The following is a 20,543-nucleotide window of genomic DNA, read 5'->3' as shown; positions in this document are numbered from 1 at the left end:
TGTAGGTTTGTCGTTTTACAAACCTCTTTACCATCAATAGGGCAGTTGTTAAATAAGTATAGTACATCCATTCAGCAGTGAAAACTTTTTTTTTTTTAAAGATAGTATTTTTAAGTAATCTCTACACCCACCATGGGGCTTGAACCCACAACCCCAAGATCAAGAGTCACATGCTCCACCAACTGAGCCAGCCAGGTGCCCCAAGAAGACATTTTTAAGTGAAAAAAGAAAGCATTTTCAGAATAGTTTGTGTTGTGTCTAAAAGAAAAGGTTTACAATAGGCATTTTATTCTAGCTTTTGTATGTATAAAGAAACTCCAGAGAGGGAAACAGAAAGCTAATAACAATGGATTCCTGTTTGGTAGTGGTAATAGGACTGAAAGAGGATGCAGGATCTCTCACCATACCTTTTGTATAATTTTAGAATTTCTGAACTGTGTATATGTATTAATAAAAAATCAGATTAGAAAACAGGGATAATTTTGGGAGCTATAAAGGAGTTTAGTTTAATGCCTTGCTTAATCTATCATTTTTAACCAGAAGGTTTTAAATTGTAGATTAAGTCATAAAGATTATCATCTTGGTAGTCAGGTGTAATATAGGAAATACTTCTATTCATCTCTATGTCATTTTTTAAATGTCATACAAATACACTCTTTACTTTTTATCATGATGGTACGTATTAATCATGAAAACCCAAATTATTTTGTCCCTTGAAAAAAGTTATAATTTTATACTTCTAAAGGTAATTTTTGCTCTATAAAAAAAGTATAAAGAATATCATATATGTAAACATTCAGTTGAAGACAGAATGGGAAAACTTTTCTTTCTTACCAGTAGCCCCAAAACCTAGCCAGTGCCCCACAGAGGGACCATGTGACGTTTTATGCTTTTGCTTTGTGTAATTCATTGTTGTGTTAACCTTGAGTTTAAGAAGGCTCTGTATGAGAGTGAGATAAGGAGAGAACATACTTTTTTTAAACATAGAATTTAATTACTCTCTTCTAAAGAATATCCTAAGGCAATTTGCATTACAACAATTCAATAAAATACAGTTTGATGCTTTAAGAAATTAAACCATCAATTTGCCTTAACATATGAAGGTAGGATAGCTTCATTGGGTTTTTTTGGTTGGTTTGTTTGCAAAAAGGATGTGAATTCAGGTGACTATAAAGGAAAAGAATGTTAACTTTTTTTCTTTCAATTTGATAGGTTTGAGAAATTTCTGTGGTTCATTAGCTCAGAGAACTATCTAATTATAGGTGGACGAGATCAGCAACAGAATGAAATAATTGTGAAAAGATACTTGACAACAGGTAAGTAAGATTAAAATTTTAAGATTAAAATTTAAAGATTAAAATCCTAAGTAATTGGATCAGTTATCTCAGTATGAGATATAGATTTTCATCTTACAGTCCTTTGCTTGACAGGTTTAATTGGTAGGAAGAGTTTCATCTTGGTGGCTTATGGTTTGTTGAATATGTGCTTTGACGCTTACTTCTCATTTTAAGTGAATAGTCCTAAAGTAGTAGTACTGAGCTACTCTGTAGTATTGGAATTTTGATTCTCTGCTACATTGACAAAATAGCTTTCAATCCTCCAAAGTCATTGTACGTCAGAATTTTAAAGGCTTAATTTTTTAGTGCTGAAGTTTGTAACTTTTTTTCACATTTAGAAACAGGACTTAAGCCCTGTGGTGTAAGGCTTCTCATTTATTTTTGTTTGCTGATAACTACAACCTCACTGTGGTTGAACCCTCAGTGTGGGTATCTGAAATCAATAATCAAAGGTAATCTGATGTCCACTGAAGATCCCAAACCAGGAAAGAAAGCAACAGGGAACAGGTTATTATAATGGTGCTCAGGGTTTGGTCTCTTGTCTTCTGTAGCTCTGTTCATTGTGAGCTGAGCCTTTCTTGGAGCAGTATGGGTTTTTCTGTTCTTTGAGTTTCAGATCCCGGACGAACTGTCATGGCAAGCAGTGGCTGCTCATTTTACCTTTCAGGAACCATGCACTTCCCTTTTCCCTTAAAAAAGGAGGAAAGATCTCACTTCCGCATTTCTTTGTTCATTTGGTTATTCATTGGTATCACATACTTAGAATACAATCAAGGCCCTCATTGTTGGCTTACAAGCCTCCTGGCTTCTTCTCCAGCCTCATTTCTTACTACTCTTCCCTTAGTCTGGCCTTCTGACTGCTCTTCATACATGTCAAACATCCATGGTCCTCAGGACCTTTACATTTGCTAGGATGACTCATCTGCTCCATGTGTCTCTCACCCTCCAGCAGGTTAGCCTAGATTGGTTTACATGGTACCTCAGCAAGTTTGAGAGAAAAAGAGGAAGCACACAAGGACTATTAAGGCTTAGGCTGAGAATTGGCACTTGGTCACAGCTGCCACATTCTGCCAGGGCAGGTCATGGGGCAGGCCCAGATACGAGGGATGTGACTCCACCTCTTGAGCAAAGAGGTGTAGATCGCAGGGGAGAGAGGATCTGACCATTTTTGTAATCTACCATATTAGCATTGCTTTCCTATAAGGAAGCTTGTGAGAGCCTCCCCAGGGGTGGGAAATGGACTTTTCCTTATATGCCTTCTTATACCCTTTGGATTTTGAACCCATTAAACCCATTTAAAAAAAAAGAAAGAAAGAAACAGGACTTAAAGTATTATTTCTCATCTGTTTTTAAGGGGACATTTATGTACATGCTGATCTTCATGGAGCTACTAGCTGTGTAATTAAGAATCCAACAGGTAATATATTTCTCTTTATTATTCAGAACTTTAATTCCTTTCTTTAAAATATTTTTAGTATAACTGTAAGACAAAAATTGTTAATAGAGATAAAGGACACTTTATAATGATAAAAGGGTCAATTCATCAATAAGATACAACTATTTTATATATTTTTTTTAAAGATTTTTTTTTATTTATTTGTCAGAGAGAGAGAGACAGAACACAAGCAGGGGGAGTGGCAGGCAGAGGGAGAAGCAGGCTCCCCACTGAGCAAGGGGGCCAATGTGGGACTTGATCCCAGGACCTGGGGTCATTACCTGAGCCAAAGGCAGACACTGAAACGACTGAGCCACTCAGGCATCCCCATCACTAAGATATAACTATTATAAACATATATGCACCCAACAGCAGAGCCCTAGAATTAGCCATGAAGCAAAATCTGACAGAATCGAAAGGAGAAATAGGCAAATCAACAGTAATAGTTCAAGAATTTAATACCTACTCTCAGTCATGGACAGAATAACTAGGTATAAGATCAACAAGGAAATAGAAGATTCTATAAGTTAATATAGAATACAGAATAGAAGATTCTGTAAGTTAACTCGACCTAACACATATCTCTGGTATTCTCACCTAACAACAATAGACTACTCAAGTGCGTCTGGTATATTCTCTAGGCTAGACTATGTAATAGTCTATAAGACAAGTCTTAGTAGATTAAAGCTACTGAAATCATACAAAGTAAGCTTTCTGACCATAATAGAGTGAATTTAGAAACCACTAATAGATGAAAATTTCAAAAATTCACAAATGTGTGGAAATTAAACAACACATTCATAAGTAACCAGTGTCAAAGAGAAAATGACAGGGAGTGTTAGAAAATACTTTGAGATGAATGAAATGAAACACAATATATCAAAATGATATGAGTTGCAACTAAAGCAGTGCTTAGTGAGAAATTTATAGCTGTAATGTTTATAATTTAAAAAGGAGGAAAGCTCTCAAAAATGAAAGTGTATACATAAGACCTAGAAAAAGAATAGCAAATAACTCATAGTAAGGAAAGGAACTAATAAAATTTAGAGTGGAAATAAATGAAACAGAATAGAAGAACAATAGAGAAAATCAGTGAAACCAAAGTTGGTTCTTTGAAAAAGGTCAACAAAATTAATAAAACTTTAGCTAGACTGACCAAAAAAATAAGAGAATATTCAAATTCCTAACATTAGGAACACAAGGGGGGACATTACTACCAACTTTACAGAAATCAAAAGGATTTTTAAAAGTTCACTAGCTTCCTCTTACAAAACACCGTTTTAGAAATACTTGTGTGCTATTCCTTGTGGTGAAGGTGCAGTAAGACAGCAGAACTCTGTTTTCTCTCCTAAGTGGCTTCTTTAACCGAAGAAGGAACTTTTCACTGTGATGGAAATTAGATCTATAGTCTATATCTGGAGCATTTATTAAATACCTTTGGAATCTACATTTGTTGAAGGGAAAAAGGATTGTGAGGACCTGTTACATACAATTGTATAGCAACAAATTAAATGACCTAGATGAGCAGGCTCATTCCTAGAAAGACACAGACTACCAAAACTGACTCAAGGAGAAATAGAAGATCAAAACAAACATATAACAAATAAAGAGATTGAAATAGTAATTAAAAAAAAAAAATACCTAGGGGCACCTGGGTGGCTTAGTCGGTTAAGTGTCTGCATTCAGCTCAGGTCATGATCCTGGAGTCCTGGGTTCAAGCCCCACGTTAGGCTCCCTGCTCAGCAGGGAGCCAGGGAGCCTGCTTCTCCCTCTCCCTCTGCCTGCCACTCTGCCTGCTTGTGCTCTCTTTTTCAAATAAATGAATAAAATCTTAAAAAAAAAAAAATACCGAAAACAAAAAACATGCTCACAAAGAAAATTATGGGCCCAGGTAGCTTCACTGGTGAATTCTACCAAACTTTTAAAGAAGATTGAACACAAATCCTTCACAAACTCATCCAAAAAATAGAAGATATGGGAAAACTTCCTCACTCATTCTGTAAGGCCAGTATTACCCTAATAACAAAACCAAAGACATCACAAGAATTGAAAACTACAGACAATATTGCTTATGAATAGACACAAAAATCCTCAACAAAATATTAGAAAGCCGAATCCAGCAGCATATTAAAAGGATTATACACTATGACAAAGTGGGATTTTTTCCCAGGAATGCAATGTTGGTTTAATATATGAAAATTAATGAGTATAGTAAAGTGTATTAATAAAGGACAAAAACCACATGATTATCTCAATTGATGCAGAAAAAGCCTTTGGCAATAATCCAACACCCATTTATGATAGAAATACTCAACAAACTAAGAACAGAAGGGAGCTTCCTCAACTTGGTAAAGAACATTTATGAAGAACCCACAGCTAACATCAGACTTAATGGTAAAAGACTGAAAAGTTTTCCCTTAAGATCAGGAACAAGATAAAAATGTCTGTTCTTGTCATTTCTATTCAACCTTGTATGGAGGTTCTTCTAAGTAGGTCATTAGGTAATAAAAAGAAATAAAAAATATCCGCATTGGTAAAGAATAAGTAAAGCTATTTCCATTTGCAGATGGCATGATCTTATATATTTAAAACCTCAAGGAATCCACCAAAAATTATTAGTAAACAAGTTTAGAATGTTTGGTATACAAGGCCATTATATGTAAATCAGTTGTAGTTTTTTTTTTTTTTTTTAAATTTATTTATTTGAGAGAGCGTGTGCACACATGAATGGGGGAGGGGCATAGTGAGAAAATCTTCAAGCCAACTCCCCACTGAGCATGGAGCCCGACTCAGGGCTTGATCTCACAACCTATGAGATCATGACCTGAGCTGGAACCAAGAATCAGATGACTGATTTAACTGACTGAGCCATACAGGCACCCCCAAGTCAGTTGTATTTCTATATACTCGCAGTGAACAGTACTAAAGTAAACTAATAAAACATTCATTTATAATAGCATTAAAAAGAATAAAATACTTAAGAATAAATTTACCAAAAAGAAATGTAAGACATACACCCCAAACTATAAAACATCATTGAAAGAAATTAAAGAAGACTTAACTAAATGGAAAGAGTTGTAGTGTAAGGATTGGAAGTCTTAATGTTGTTCTGATGGCAGTAACTCTATAGATTTGATGTAATCCCTCTCAGAATTCCAGCTGACTTTTTTTTTGCAGAGATGGATAAGTTGATCCTAAAACTCACACAGAAATGCAAAGGACCCAGGTCAGCCAAATCATTTCTAAAAATGAAGGACGAAATTGGAGGACTCACACTTCCTGATTTCAAAACCTCCTACAAAGCAACAGTAATAAAGACAGTGAGGTATTGGTATGAGGATGGACAAATAGATCACTGAAGAGAATTGAGATTCCTCATTTCTAGTCCATTGACTTTGAACAAGTGTATGAAAGCCATTCAATGGGGATAGAATAATGTCAACAAATGGTGTTTGGAATACTAATATCCATGTACAGAAGAATAAAAGTTAGGCCCCTGCTTCACACCATTTATAAAAATTAATTCAAGTGCATCAAAAACCTAAACTTAAGAGCTAAAACTATAAAACTGTTAGAAGAAAATAAGGCATAAAGCTCATAATGAATCAGGAAGTCATTTCTCAGACATCAAAAGCATAAGCAACAAAGAAAAACAGGTAAATTGGACTTAAAAGCCTTAATTCAAGGGAAGCTATCAAAAAAGTGAAAAGACAACTCACAGAATGAGAGAAAATAGTGGCAAATCATTTATCTGATAAAGAACCAGTATCCAAAGAACTCATAAGTCTCAACAATAGAAAGGAAAAAAACAAAAACAATTTAAAAATGACAAAGGGTCCAAATAGATATTTCTCCAAAGATATGAGTGGCTAACAAGCACATAAGGTCACATAAGCACATCATTCATCATTAGGAAAATGCAAATAAAAACCACAATGAGATACCACTTCACACCCAGTAGAATAGTTGTAAAGAAAAAATAGACGAAACAAGTGTTGGTGGGGATGTAGAGATTGGAACCTTTATATGCTGCTGATGGGAATTGAAAATGATTCAGCTGCTATAGAATAGAGTTTGGCGGTTCCTCAAAAAGTTGAACATAGAATTTACCATGTGACCTAGCAATTCCGCTCCTAGTTCTATAGATAGACATGACCACACTAAATTTGTTTGCAGATATACTTAACAGCATTATTTATAATAGCTAAGAAATGGAAACAACCTACATGTTCATTAGCTGATGAATAAACAAGATGTGGTATGTTGATATAATGGAATAGTACTCACTCTTAAAGAGATGAGGTACTGGTAATTGCTCTAACAGGGATGAACCTTGAACATGTGATGCTAAGTGAAAGAAGCCAGACACATTTGATTCCATTGATATGAAATTCCAAAATAGGCAAATCCATAGAGTCAGAGTATATTTGTTATTGTCATGGGCTGGGAAAGTGGAGAATGACTATTAATGGATATAAGATTTTCTTGGGGGATGATGAAAATGTTCTGGAATTAGTGGTAATGGTTAATAGGTTTATGAGTATACTAAAAACCACTGGATTATGTACTTTAAAAGGGTGAATTTTATAGTATATAAATTATATCACAATTAAAATATATTTGAAATCTAACTGCAGGGTTATATTATTAATATGCTTTTTGTTTTGACGATTTTGGTGATCTGTAGTAATTCTGGGAGTCTTCAAACTTTGAATAGGCTTTTCTAAATTATTCTATCTGGAATGAAGTTAGAGTTATTAATATACGTGAGAGGGCATTTCTTCTCTGATTTATTTAGACCATTAAAAGCCTGCTTTGTAAATATATTTTTATTGTTGTTGTTTATTTTTTATCTCATTTTAATGCCAGTATAGTTAACATACAGTGTTATGTAAGTTTCAGGTGTACAATTAGTGATTCAACAATTCTGTGTATTACTCAGTGCTCATTAAGATAAGTGTATTTTTTTTTGTAATTTTATTATGTTAATCACCATACATTACATCATTAGTTTTTGATGTAGTGTTCCATGATTCATTGTTTGCATATAACACCCAGTGCTCCATGCAGTACGTGCCGTCTTTAATACCCATCACCAGGCTAACCCATCCCCCTGCCCCCCTCCCCTCTAGAACCCTCAGTTTGTTTCTCAGAGTCCATAGTCTCTCATGGTTCGTCTCCCCCTCCGATTTCCCCCCCTTCATTTTTCCCTTCCTACTATCTTCTTTTTTTTAACATATAATGTATTATTTGTTTCAGGGGTACAGGTCTGTGATTCAACAGTCTTACGCAATTCACAGCGCTCACCATAGCACATAACCTCCCCAATGTCTATCACCCAGCCACCCCATCCCTCCCACCCCCCACCACTCCAAGATAAGTGTATTCTTAATCGTCTTCACCTGTTTTACCCATCCCCCTACCCACCTCCCCTCTGGTAATCATGTGTGTTCTCTGTAGTTAAGAGTCTGTTTTTTGGTTTGTCTTTTTTTTTCCCTGTGTTTTGTTTCTTAAATTCCACATGAGTGAAATCATATGGTATTTGTCTTTCTCTTGACTGGTTTATTTTGCTTAGCATTATACTTTCTAGATCCATCCACGTTGTTGCAAATGGCAAGATTTCATTCTTTTTTATGGCTGAATAATATTCTATTGTGTATATATACATGACGTCTTCTTTATCCATTCATCTATTGATGGACACTTGGGCTGCTTCTATAATTTGACTATTGTAAATAATGCAGCAAGAAACATGGGGTGCATGTATCCTTCTGAATTAGTGTTTTCATATCCTTCGGGTAAATACCCAGTAGTGTGATTACTGGATCATAGGGTAGTCCTATTTTTAGTTTTTTGAGGGACCTCCATACTGTTTTCCACAGTGGCTGCACCAGTTTGCATTCCCACCAACAATGCCCAAGGGTTCCTTTTTCTCCACATCCTCACCAACACTTGTTGTTTCTTGTGTTTTTTATTTTAGCTATTCTGACAGGTGTGAGGTGATAATTCATTATGGTTTTGATTTGTATTTCCCTGATGGTGAGTGATGTTGTAAATACATCGTTAATAAAAAATAGTAACTTTATGTAATATTGAAATAAAAATGTGGTGTCATTATTTAAGATGTAAGAAGATCAGATCTGTCATGCTGCATGTAATTTTCATATGTTGCTGTGTAGAAAGTCTGTACTTGGGTACTGAAGCATTGCAGTGTCGTTATTACAGGAGAACCCATTCCCCCTCGGACCTTGACTGAAGCGGGCACAATGGCACTTTGCTACAGTGCTGCTTGGGATGCACGAGTTATCACTAGTGCTTGGTGGGTGTACCATCATCAGGTAATAAGGGCTGTGGTCCTTTTTCTTAATTTATTAAGAGCTATTGTGTACCGGGACACCTGGGTGGCTTAGTAGGTTAAGTGTCCGACTCTTGATCTCAGCTCAGGTCTTGATCTCAGGGTCATGGGTTCAGGCCCCATGTTGGTCTCCCAAAAAATAAGAAATAAAAGAGCTATTGTGTACCAAATTTTGAGGGTATAGACGTGAACAAGGCAAAGTGCCTACTTTGATGGAGCTGACGTGTGGAGAAAAATACATACATAACGTCTGGTAACAAGTGGTGTAAAAATTTTTCTTGAAAGTGGCGTAGGCAGTAGAGAGTGATAAGGGCTACCATTTTGAATGAAGTGTCAGGGAAGGCCTTTCTAGGAAAGTAAGATATGAGCAGACACTAAATGAAGAGAGCAAATGATTCATGCAGTTACACAAGATGACAAATGTTCCACTTATGACTGGCGTACTGACCTAAAAGATCTTTCTCCTCTTCATCTTTGTTGGAATTTTCTGATCTCTCTTTGGCCCTTCCTGAAAAATAGCTATATCTGGTGTTTTTTTATTCACTTGGGTTTAGTAATTGTCCTTCTTAAATGCTATTTTACTTGATGCTACTTCAAATATTAGCATATTTGACTTCCCATTGCTATTTCACATTTTCGGTAATTACAATTGATAATGATGTACTTTTACAAGGTCCTAAAGCTATGCAGCAAGGTAAAGAATTCAATACTATTGGGGCACCTGGGTGGCTCAGTTGGTTAAGTGACTGCCTTTGGCTCAGGTCATGATCCTGGAGTCCCACATCAGGCTCCCTGCCCATCAGGGAGACTGCTTCTCCCTCTGACCCTCCCCCCTCTCATGCTCTCTCTCTCTCTCTCTCTCTCTCAAATAAATAAATAAAATCTTTAAAAAAAAAAAAAAAAGAATTCAATACTATTATCCTCCCTTATTTAATTTTACATCTATTTATATTCATTATTTTCTGCTGTGCTGTGATACTGTTTTCAGGAAATTAATATCACTCTGAGATTATATTTTCTGCCTCAGTACTGTTATAAAAGTGGTTTTAATTCTTTTATTGAATTGGTTTTTTAAGGGTGAAATTAGTGTGCTTTAATCCCTCCAGTATCTATGACAAAGATACTTTCAGATTTGGGGGTTTCACAGATAAAATTTTATTTTATTTATTTTTAAAGATTTTATTTATTTATTAGAGAGAGAGCACAAGCACGGGGAGCGGCAGGCAGAGGCAGAGGGAGAAGGAGGCTCCCCGTTGAGCAAGGAGTCCGATGCAGGGCTCGATCCCAGGACCCTGGGATCATGACCTGAGCCAAAGGCAGATGCTTAACCATCTGAGCCACCCAGGCGCCCCGATAATAGAAAATTTTAAAATATTGTGCAATTATCTTCTTACTTTGCCAAATTAGAATGCATTTTTAAAAATCTACTATCATCTTTTCCCTAAAATGAAAGGTTATTTTACTACCCCAAAAACAGTACTTCAGGAAAGGATTTTATTTAATAAATACAGTATTAGTAAATATAGCTTTATGATATAAGCGTATTAAACTGTCCTTATTTTTCTCATTATATCTCAAACCAGAGGAAACATGTGGACAAGTTCTGGCTCTAATCCATGGCATTTGAAAGTTATTGGTGTAGTGTATCCTTCATTATTTCTTTTCTTTTTTACTGCCAAAGGTATATCTGTCTGAAGAGATATTTCAGCGTTGAGAATTTTTACTAAATTATAAACTTTTTAGGAAACTGCTGTTTACTTGAATATGACTTGACTTTATTGAGTGAAAATTTTAAAAATGTATTTCTTAAGACAATAGTATAATGTGGTGTTGTGTTCCTCAGGTGTCTAAAACAGCACCAACTGGAGAATATTTGACAACAGGAAGCTTCATGATAAGAGGTAATGACTTGTCGGTAGGTTATGGAGATAGGTTTGAGGACCATTGCTAATAATATTTTCAGAACAGAAACTATTCTGATTTCACGTATGAAATCTGTTATGAAATAAAGAATATTTTGTGCTGCTGTGGCAAATTTAGCATTTGTCATGTCATCTCCATATGTATTTTTCTTGATGAGAATGTGCTTTCACATAAAGTTATAAGGGTAAGAATGTATAGCATGACCTTTTTTCTAAAAATAGATTATTCAGGGCTTGACTAACTCAAAGATGAGAGCAAATATTTGTATTTTTTCTTTCTTAATTCCTGTTCCTACACATAATGCCAAATTCTGTGAATGGGAAATGTTCCTTCATGACAGGAAAAAGACAAAATAAATGTCACCACCAGTGTCAGATAATTTGCAAGCATGAAATGGAAAAGGATTTTTTAACATTTATGCTTATTGTCTTTTATAGGAAAAAAGAATTTCCTTCCTCCCTCATATCTAATGATGGGGTTTAGTTTCCTCTTTAAGGTATTCTTCAGCTTCTTTGTTATTTTTTTTTTCTGATTTTCATGAATCTTACCTAAAGTTCTGTCAGTGAAAAAGAACTGTTTCCATAGGTAGATGAGTCTTGTGTTTGGAGACATCGGGGTGAACGAAAAGTCAGAGTGCAGGATGAAGATATGGAAACACTGGCGAGTTGCACAAGTGAACTCATATCGGAAGAAATGGATCAACTAGGTAGTTTACAGATTTTAATAAAATAGCTTATAGTGTTCCCTATTGTCTAGTTTATCTTCTAGATTCTTAGAGGATCATATCTACTTTGGGATAATTGAAATTTCAAAAGAACACTTGTTACTCAATTTTACTGAATTTTGTTTTTGGCAGTATTAAATATACTTGTTTTAGTGAATTATAAAGTGTTTAATTGGATCTGTAACTAATATACTATATAAACATATATAGTAAAACTTTAGTATTTAATGGGTCAAACATAAATGTGTTTAGCAGAGATAGACTCAGGTATTTACAAATGAGCATTTACTTTTGGATTTAAGAATTAGAAGTGATACAAAGATGAGTTTTTAACAAGTGTAATTTCTCACATGAGAATTTGGCTTGATTTAATAATACACTTGCTTCAAGTGGAAAGCAACTGCGGTTGCTGAAATAAATTTACCCACCTACCTAAAAGAACTAGGGAAAGTGTGCCCTCTATATTATTTTTATAGTTATTCTCCTAGGGTCATTCCTTTTTAGGACTAATACTGCATTGTTTCATTTATGACTACTGTTGGCATTACAAGATTTTTTTAAATTTTCACCATGTTCCCAATACTGTACAAAATTCTGTATTTACATTATTTTTAATGGAATTCTCACAACCATCTTTGTCAGGTGGTGATGGCATCTCCTATCATAGGTGAGGCAACTAATATTACTACTACTAAACAGTGTTTCTTTTGAGAAAGTGTGAATACCTTCTGTGTGCCAGTTATATTACTTGCCTCATTTCACTTCTCATGTGCAAGTTACAATAACAGCTGCAGAATTTATGGAATTACTTCTCTTGTCCTCCTTTCTGGAAATACCTAACCAAGACAAGTCAGAGTTTTCATTGTAGAAATGGTTGCAATTCCAAGAAATTTATGTAGTATCTTGGAGAGCATTTATTCCAACCAGTTCATGATACAAGAGTATCCTTTTGTCTGAGTACCCTTTGGGGATGATCGGGCTTTTTTTTTTTTTTTTTTTTTTTTGGTGATCTTTTGGAGAAATGGAGTCAACAGAATGCTTTTTTGAAGTTTTCGAGGTAGTCATCTAGCTTTGTTATGGTGGTATCACTCTGACTTAGCTTATGATATCTACAGATGGAGGTGAGAGTAGCAGTGAAGAAGATAAAGAGGAATCACACGAAACTCCTGTGGAAATGGAACTCATGACTCAGGTTGACCAAGAGGATGTCACTATTCAGAGTGGTGGGGATGAGCTAACTGATGAACTACTTCAGGAAGAAAGCTCTGAAGATGAAGGAGAATCCGAAGATGTAGTAAAAGATCAGGAACCTGTTGGTGAAATGAAGGATGAAGGGGAAGAGACATTAAATTATCCTGATACTACCATTGACTTGTCCCACCTTCAGTCCCAGAGGTAATTAAAAACGATTGTTTTATAGCTGGCAATGATGGAAGAGTTAATCCTTCTAAAATAATACCAAGGTTGACTATAGTATGTTTACCCTCCATTGTCTACAGTCTTATTACCTATTCACCATTTGGGGGGTAGATTTCTCTAAAGAAATTTCCAGGACCAAGGGTAGAAAAATACAGTAAACATAAAAGTGGCCAAAGTAGGTCAGAAAAGAAACAAGTATATGAGTATAAATGCTAATAATATAAGAGAGGCAATTCCATTAAAAAAATTTAAGCGTTTTAATCTTTATTTAAAGTCTTACCGGTAGATCACCAAGTAAACAATATCATAGTTTTAAAAGCTTTATCACTAGAATAGTTAAGAACAGCTTAGGAGTCAAGCCAGAATTGAGTCTTAGGGTATGTCCCTGGGCAAGTCACTCTATGTCTGAGCTTCCGTTTATTTCTCTGTGAAAATGGAGTATTACCAACCCCCATAGGGTTTTGGTGAAGATTATACGTATATAAAGCATCTGGCAGTGCCTGGCACATAGTAAGTGTTCAATACATGTCTGCTATTTAAGAATATATTTAAAAGTGTGAGATGAGCAATATGATTTTTAAAAATTTTATCAACGTGAAAATTTGTAGATTGCCAGTAATTAAGGGTATGATACGGGAATGTTTGCGGACTTTGTAAATGAATGCCTTTGACAGGCTAGTGGATGCCTCTTTCTGTTTATTTTCATAGGTCCCTCCAGAAATTGGCTTCAAAAGAGGAATCTTCTAATATGGTAAGCTATTTTCAAAGTTTTGTGAAGAATATCATGTCTTTCTCATTGAATCATTTTTTACTTTTAATTTTACTTTCTGGAAAATTAATAGTAGTGATGTTATTGTTTGTATTTGCTTGTGTTTTTTTTGTTTTAATTTTAATAGAGTGACAGTAAATTACAGAGCCGGAGACATTTGTCAGCCAAGGAAAGAAGGTAAACATATTTGTGTTACTTAACTGGAAAGCATGTAAATTTTTTTTTGGTTACTGGTGATTCAGTTACAACAGATGACTTGGAGGTTCTAAAGACCTCCCTTATTAAAATTAACAAGATTTAGCATAAATCTTGTTTAGTTCTTAATATTGAGCTCTATACAGGTTTTTTTGTTTTAGGCCCCTAATCTGTCACTACAGTCAGTGAGATAGGTCAAGTAACATGAGACAGACCCTTTGTTACATAAATATGTGCATTAAATAGGCTGGTTCTAGGATAATATTGGCAGGAATAAACAGGAATACTTGAAAATGATTAGGAAAGTTTCATTTAATAGAAAAGATTTTTTTCTTTAACATAGAAGGTCTCAGGAGGCAAACAGAAAGGCAGAAGGAAAGGGACAACTGAGACAATCACTATAGGGTAAAAAAAGGCTATAAAGCTAGTGTAAAGCAGTCCAGGAAGAGATTCTAGAGTGGAATGGATAATAAACCCTTTTGTTTGAGAAAGAGTCATTAAACAGTTTCAGCAGACTCTCTGAGGACACAGCATTATGCTAGATACTGACTATACAAAGAGGTAAAATAGGAGAAAGTTTGTGCCTTTAAGGAGTTTTTGAGTCCTGGATTCAGGAAAGAGCCATACAGTAGGGATACAGTAGTTCAGGAGTAAGAAATTGCTGTGAGGCCAGGTGTGTTGAGAATGCCATCAGAAGTATACCTTGAAAATCTGTCAGGACTAGGTAAATGAAGATAAGAAGGTCAAAGATTCCAAGGAGAATTAGCATGAACAAAGCAAGGCAGGGATTTGGAAGTAATATGCATAGTGCTTTGGGGAAATGATAAGTAGACTGAGGTGAAAGGGGCAAAAGTTCACGTTTGTGAACTGGTAGATGGTAAGATTGGCAAAGTGAACTTGGATCAAAAGTGGAGAACTGACTAGAATGATAAGCTAAGTATTTTTGGACTTAATCCTGAAAGTGATGTGAGGAGCACTTTTGGAAGATTTTTAAATGGGAATGTGAGATAGGTAAACAAGGAAGATTAATCTAGAAGTTCATGTAGAACAGTTTATGGGGGAAATGCTGGAGAAAGGTCTGGGTAGGAAGTGATGAGGACCTGCGGTGGGAATAGGAGAGATTGCACATCAAAAATACCACAGTAATAGGATTTCCCCTTTCTCCTTCTCTGTATATCTTTATCCATTTATTTATTTAGCTAACCTATCACCATATTTTATTGAATACCTGAGATCTGCCAAGGCCATGCTGATACATAGACTACAAATCCCAGTGCCTGGCCATCAAGATGTTGAGGCTACTGAGTAAGGATAAGTCAAGGGTGACAGTGGGTGAAGCCTGGATGACAGAAAGAATGATAAATCCACGAGAGAGAAGTTTTCAGTTTTTTCTTATATGCTGATGTGCGCTGCTTTTATACTGTAGCCTGGTGTTTATGAAGTTAAGCAGAAGCTGTGATCGTTTATATATTGTACATGTTCCCCGTCCCTTGTAGTATTTTAGGGCACTAAGAATTAGATGTTCCCATTTCATTTCTATTTAGGGAAATGAAGAAGAAAAAGCTTCCAAGTGACTCAGGGGATTTAGAAGTGATCGAGGTAAAGGACAAAGAAAAAGAAAATACTCTACACATTGAAACTCATGCGGACACAAGCAAACGTGCGCCGGCCGTGCAGCCGATGAAACGAGGCCAGAAGGTAATACAGCCTCCGGCCAAGCTGCTAGAGTGAGTCCTCTGTGGGCCATAAAGGAGTTGTGAGCTGCTGCTTACGTTTTTAAAGTTTAAGTGAAACAAAAGATGGAGGCAAAAAAAAATAATCCTTTGGGACTTCCTTTTAATGAAAATTAAAAAGAGATAAGATTTAGGGAACATAGAGATCACTGTTCTATGTCCCTTTAAGATCATCTAGATAGAAGCTCTCATCTTATGTAGAAGAGGAATTAGAAGTATAGACTTTTAGAAATCTGAATTATCAACCTTTTCTTTTATAGTTAGTTCTTTGTGCCCTGTTTAAAGAAATCTTCAAAAATTTATAAAGTTGTTATTTGGGCCCCAGCTAAGATTAATAAGGACAAAAATCTAGGTGAGGCCTAGAGGTCTATAGTTTTAAAAATTACTAGGTAATTTGGATATGTAGCCCACATAAAACAATCACCAGTTAAGAAAATTCAGTCTTGGGGCGCCTGGGTGGCTCAGTCGTTAAGCGTCTGCCTTCGGCTCAGGTCATGATCCCAGGGTCCTGCGATCGAGCCCTGCATCGGGCTCCGTGCTCAGCAGGAAGCCTGCTTCTCCCTCTCCCACTCCCCCTGCTTGTGTTCCCTCTCTCGCTGTGTCTCTCTCTGTCAAATAAATAAAATCTTAAAAAAAAAAAAAAATTCAGTCTTAAGAAAGCCTTTATCCAGCTTAGCTTTTGCTGCCTTGTTTCCTGTTCTTTCTCTCTATGTAGATCCTGACTCCAACCAAATGCAAGGACTTGCTATTACTATACTATACTGTCCTTTTTCTTATGCTCCTGCTTTTCCTATAAAATTCACTTCTTTTAAGACCTTCAAGTTGTACTTTATTTCTTCCCCACAGTTCTTGCTTAAGCTGAAAGAAATCTACCTCTGAATTACCTTAGAAATAATGTTTGCATTTAGAATATGTTGCATTAATTTCTCTTTACTCTTACATGTGTCTTCTTTTCCTACTAGATAGTAAATTCTTTGAGGCTGAGGACTGGTTTATCCATCATTTTAGCCTCCATATTGTTTATTATAATGGTACCTTCTTGGCATTTTTGACAGAATAAAAGCACCTTTTCTTTACAAACATTTGTTCACATTTTTTAACTGCTGAATTTTTCCAACTAAAGTCTTTTGATTTTTTAGAGTAAAATGAAAAAAATGAAGGAAAAGTACAAAGACCAAGATGAGGAAGAACGTGAACTCATCATGAAATTGCTGGGGGTAAGTAACATCCAAAACCATTTTCTTTTTTTTTTTTTTTTAGATTTTATTTATTTGACAGAGACCGTGTGAGCATGTGTGTACAAGCCAGGGGAGCGGCAAGCAGAGGGATAGGCACAAGCAGACTTCCCGCTGAGCAGGGAGCCCAATGTGGGGCTCAATCCCAGGACCCTGGGATCATGACCTGAGCCGAAGGCAGACACTTAACCGACTGAGCCACCCAGTCGCCCTCTTCTTTTGCTTTTTAAGGGGCATCCAGACCACTACCTATCCTATGCTAGGATTCAATACATTTTGTTAAAATATTGACAATATTGAACATACATTATTTTTTTTAAGATTTTTTATTTGTCAGCGTGAGCACACAAGCAGGGGGAACGGCAGGCAGAGGGAGAGGCAGGCTTCCCGCTGAGCAGGGAGCCCGATGCAGGACTTTATCCCAGACCCTGGGATCATGACCTGAGCTGAAGGCTTAACCGACTGAGCCACCCAGGTGCGGCCCCCCTTTTAAGATTTTTTTGTCAGAGATAGAGAGCTGACATTATTTTACCTCTATGAATTAAAGTCTGCAGGTTCAAACAAAGAAGAAAAAGGGAAGAAGGGGAAGAAAGGAAAAACAAAGGATGAACCCGTGAAGAAACAGCCCCAGAAACCTAGAGGTGGACCAAGGGCTTCAGACAGCATAAAGAAAGAAACTCCCTCCCTTGAGGTTGTAACTCACGAGTTACAAGACTTGGCCGTAGATGATCCACATGATGACAAGGTAGGGCTACCACACATATGTATGTGGGCTTTTGCTTCATTTAAGGTCACTAACCTCCTCAGGGTTCCCAGGACACAAGACTTACGTAAGTGCTAAAACCAGGACAAGTGGTAACCTTATTCTTAATGGAAGGTCATCTTAGAAATACAACCTAAAAGACTAAATTTCCAGGATATGTGTAAAAATGGTCGTGTTCATGATGAAAAGTTTTTTTTACAAGCCTTTAGAAAATAATTTTATGGAGAGGCTTTATCTGATTCTAATGTGGGAACTTAGTTACAATAAGACAAATAATTCGGATTGTCTTGAAGATGAGTAGAAAGTAAATTTGCACTTCTCTAGATTTTTCTATAGGAATATATGCTGTTTATCTTACATAAATGTTTACAGTGCCTGTGCAGCTAAAGTGCCAAGTGCCCTGGTTGAAAAACCAGCGAGAAGTGAACATTTATCCAGTTAAGATGGTTGCCTAATTATTCTATCAGCTGAATACAAGCCCAGCTTTAAGTGTATCTTCTTGAAATCCTGAGCAAAGGATTTATTACTTTATAAAACTGGAAAAAATTTGGCTTCACTGGTATTTGTATTTATAGCCCTTAAAGCTTTGGTTAGAATCATGAGCTCTGTTCAGTGTAGGTAATGCTTACAGGGGTTCTCAATGTGTTACCTTTTTCTTCTTTCCCTGAACAATGTTACTGTTTTATAATGTGACAACCCATTTTGATCCTCAAATGTTTACACTGTTCTCATATCTGTAATTTATTCTATAAACCAGAGACTCATAAATATTGAGGTGTTAATGAATTATACATAAAAAATCTATTTGGAGATAATCTAAGAAGAGCAAACAAAAGTAGCTTACCTTAATATGTGAAAAATTTATCCTAGAACTATTGAACGGAGACTAAAAAATAAAAGTTCTGTTCACCAGGATTCTCCATTTTCCTTTGGCAAACATACCAAATTTAGTTGTCATTTTAAATTATTTTACATTGAAGATTGTCATTTTACATTTAATTTCACTGTTTTAGCATGCACTCCATGTGAAAGTCTTTTTTTTTTTTTAACTTCAGAGAACAGTGCTTTTTCTCTTTGAATGGCATTGCTCTCTAAAATAGGAGATGCACAAATTAATTCAGAGTTTTGGGACACTGAAGAACACAGTCTTGGGGTCCATAACCTGTTGTTTAGATGTGAGTCTTATTATATTGTTTTTTTTCTCCTCATAGTTTTTGATCATGTGAAATTTCAATTTAAGTTATAGCTGACTTTTAAAATTTTGTTTGGAGCAGGAAGAGCAAGATCTGGATCAACAGGGTAATGAGGTATGATTTTGTGTTGGGGTCCCTACTGTAACACTCTGACTACAGTCTAGTTCCCAAAATATTTGATATACAATTTCTAACTAATTAAAACTTCTAAGGCTAAGACAAGATTGTAGGCTCTGGAGTCCAACATTCTGGGTTTGAATCCCAACTTTGCTACACGTAACTACAACCTTGAAGCATTATTTTTTGTGCTTCTGTTTCCTCATTTGGAGAGTGGGGATGATTGGTCCCTACCAGGAGAGTGTTGTTTGGAGAATATACATAAAGCATTTTAGAAAAGTCCATGGCACATAGTAAACACTTCAGCACCAAGCATCTTGTCCAAGTTTTATTCATGTTGCTAAATAAATATGGCTTATCCTGTAGGCAGCCCACCAAAGGGCAACTCTGAGAAGCCCGTAAGATTTTTTCTTAAGAACAGGCAAAATGTCTGGGGTGGGCCAGGGTGGGGCCACTAGAAAATCCCCCTAGTCAAAAACTGCTGGTCCAGCTAAAGTATCAGTCCCATTTCCAGGCAATGGATTTAAATCTGTTTGTGGTCATTATTATAAATCATTTTAATCCATAGTAGTTTTCTGCAACAAATAACATCCAACAAGTTTTTTCTCCCTTAAATGTATTTACAAGTATTATTTTTGAAAATCATTGTTCTCATTTCTCATTATGCTATACAAAAATTTTAGTAGTAAAGAATATAAACACCATTGGTCTTAAACTCTGGAACTAGAAATAGAAAGCAGAGCTTAGGACTATAGGTCTATCAGAAAAAAATAAAAATATATTGAGATATTAGACTTTTTTTAGGACTGGTAAGAATTTTATAATTGTTTTTGTTTTCCCTTTTTAGGAAAATCTCTTTGACTCTTTGACTGGGCAGCCACATCCTGAAGATGTATTACTGTTTGCCATTCCAATATGTGCCCCTTACACCACCATGACAAACTATAAGTAAGTCATCTATAGTTAAAACTGCTGACACAGTAGTGACTTATGAATGATTTTGTAATCTCTGTTCAGTAACACACGCAATTCCTTTTTAAAGATACAAAGTGAAACTTACTCCTGGAGTTCAGAAAAAGGGAAAAGGTATTTAAAAATTTTTTTTGAATTATGATTTTGAACATTTCTTCATTGAACAGAAGTAGATTCTTCTATTTTGTATTTACAGCGGCAAAAACAGCCTTGAATAGTTTCATGCATTCCAAAGAAGCAACAGCAAGAGAAAAAGACTTGTTTCGCAGTGTAAAGGTAAAGTATTCCTCCTGAAGTCTGGAGATAGTGGTGTAGTTAAAAATGTTAGCAGTTACAATTTTTTACTGTCAGTTCTTTATTCAGTAGATGCAAG

General features: G+C 35.8%; 1 protein-coding gene across 4 annotated transcripts in view; it reads left to right on the top strand.

The window, feature by feature from the left end:
• The window catches only part of NEMF (nuclear export mediator factor), a 58,939-nt gene that overhangs the window by 30,777 nt on the left and 7,619 nt on the right, over positions 1-20,543 (top strand). For 2 of the 4 annotated variants that reach the window (XM_078053645.1, XM_078053647.1), the window contains exons 17-32: positions 1,213-1,316; positions 2,692-2,754; positions 8,998-9,110; positions 10,971-11,028; positions 11,488-11,546; positions 11,636-11,756; positions 12,890-13,169; positions 13,902-13,944; positions 14,090-14,139; positions 15,702-15,855; positions 17,030-17,107; positions 17,673-17,870; positions 19,160-19,195; positions 20,046-20,146; positions 20,241-20,284; positions 20,367-20,446. In XM_078053645.1, the coding sequence (XP_077909771.1) occupies positions 1,213-1,316; positions 2,692-2,754; positions 8,998-9,110; positions 10,971-11,028; positions 11,488-11,546; positions 11,636-11,756; positions 12,890-13,169; positions 13,902-13,944; positions 14,090-14,139; positions 15,702-15,855; positions 17,030-17,107; positions 17,673-17,870; positions 19,160-19,195; positions 20,046-20,146; positions 20,241-20,284; positions 20,367-20,446 (1,582 nt within the window). Of the gene's footprint in view, positions 1-1,212; positions 1,317-2,691; positions 2,755-8,997; positions 9,111-10,970; positions 11,029-11,487; positions 11,547-11,635; positions 11,757-12,889; positions 13,170-13,901; positions 13,945-14,089; positions 14,140-15,701; positions 15,856-17,029; positions 17,108-17,672; positions 17,871-18,943; positions 19,140-19,159; positions 19,196-20,045; positions 20,147-20,240; positions 20,285-20,366; positions 20,447-20,543 lie in introns of those variants that run through there. The other 2 variants (XM_078053646.1, XM_078053648.1) reach the window with 2 other exon arrangements.

Source organism: Halichoerus grypus, chromosome 8, assembly GCF_964656455.1.
Source record: "Halichoerus grypus chromosome 8, mHalGry1.hap1.1, whole genome shotgun sequence".
Lineage (NCBI taxonomy): Eukaryota > Metazoa > Chordata > Mammalia > Carnivora > Phocidae > Halichoerus > Halichoerus grypus.
This window is presented reverse-complemented; position numbering and strand designations above follow the sequence as displayed.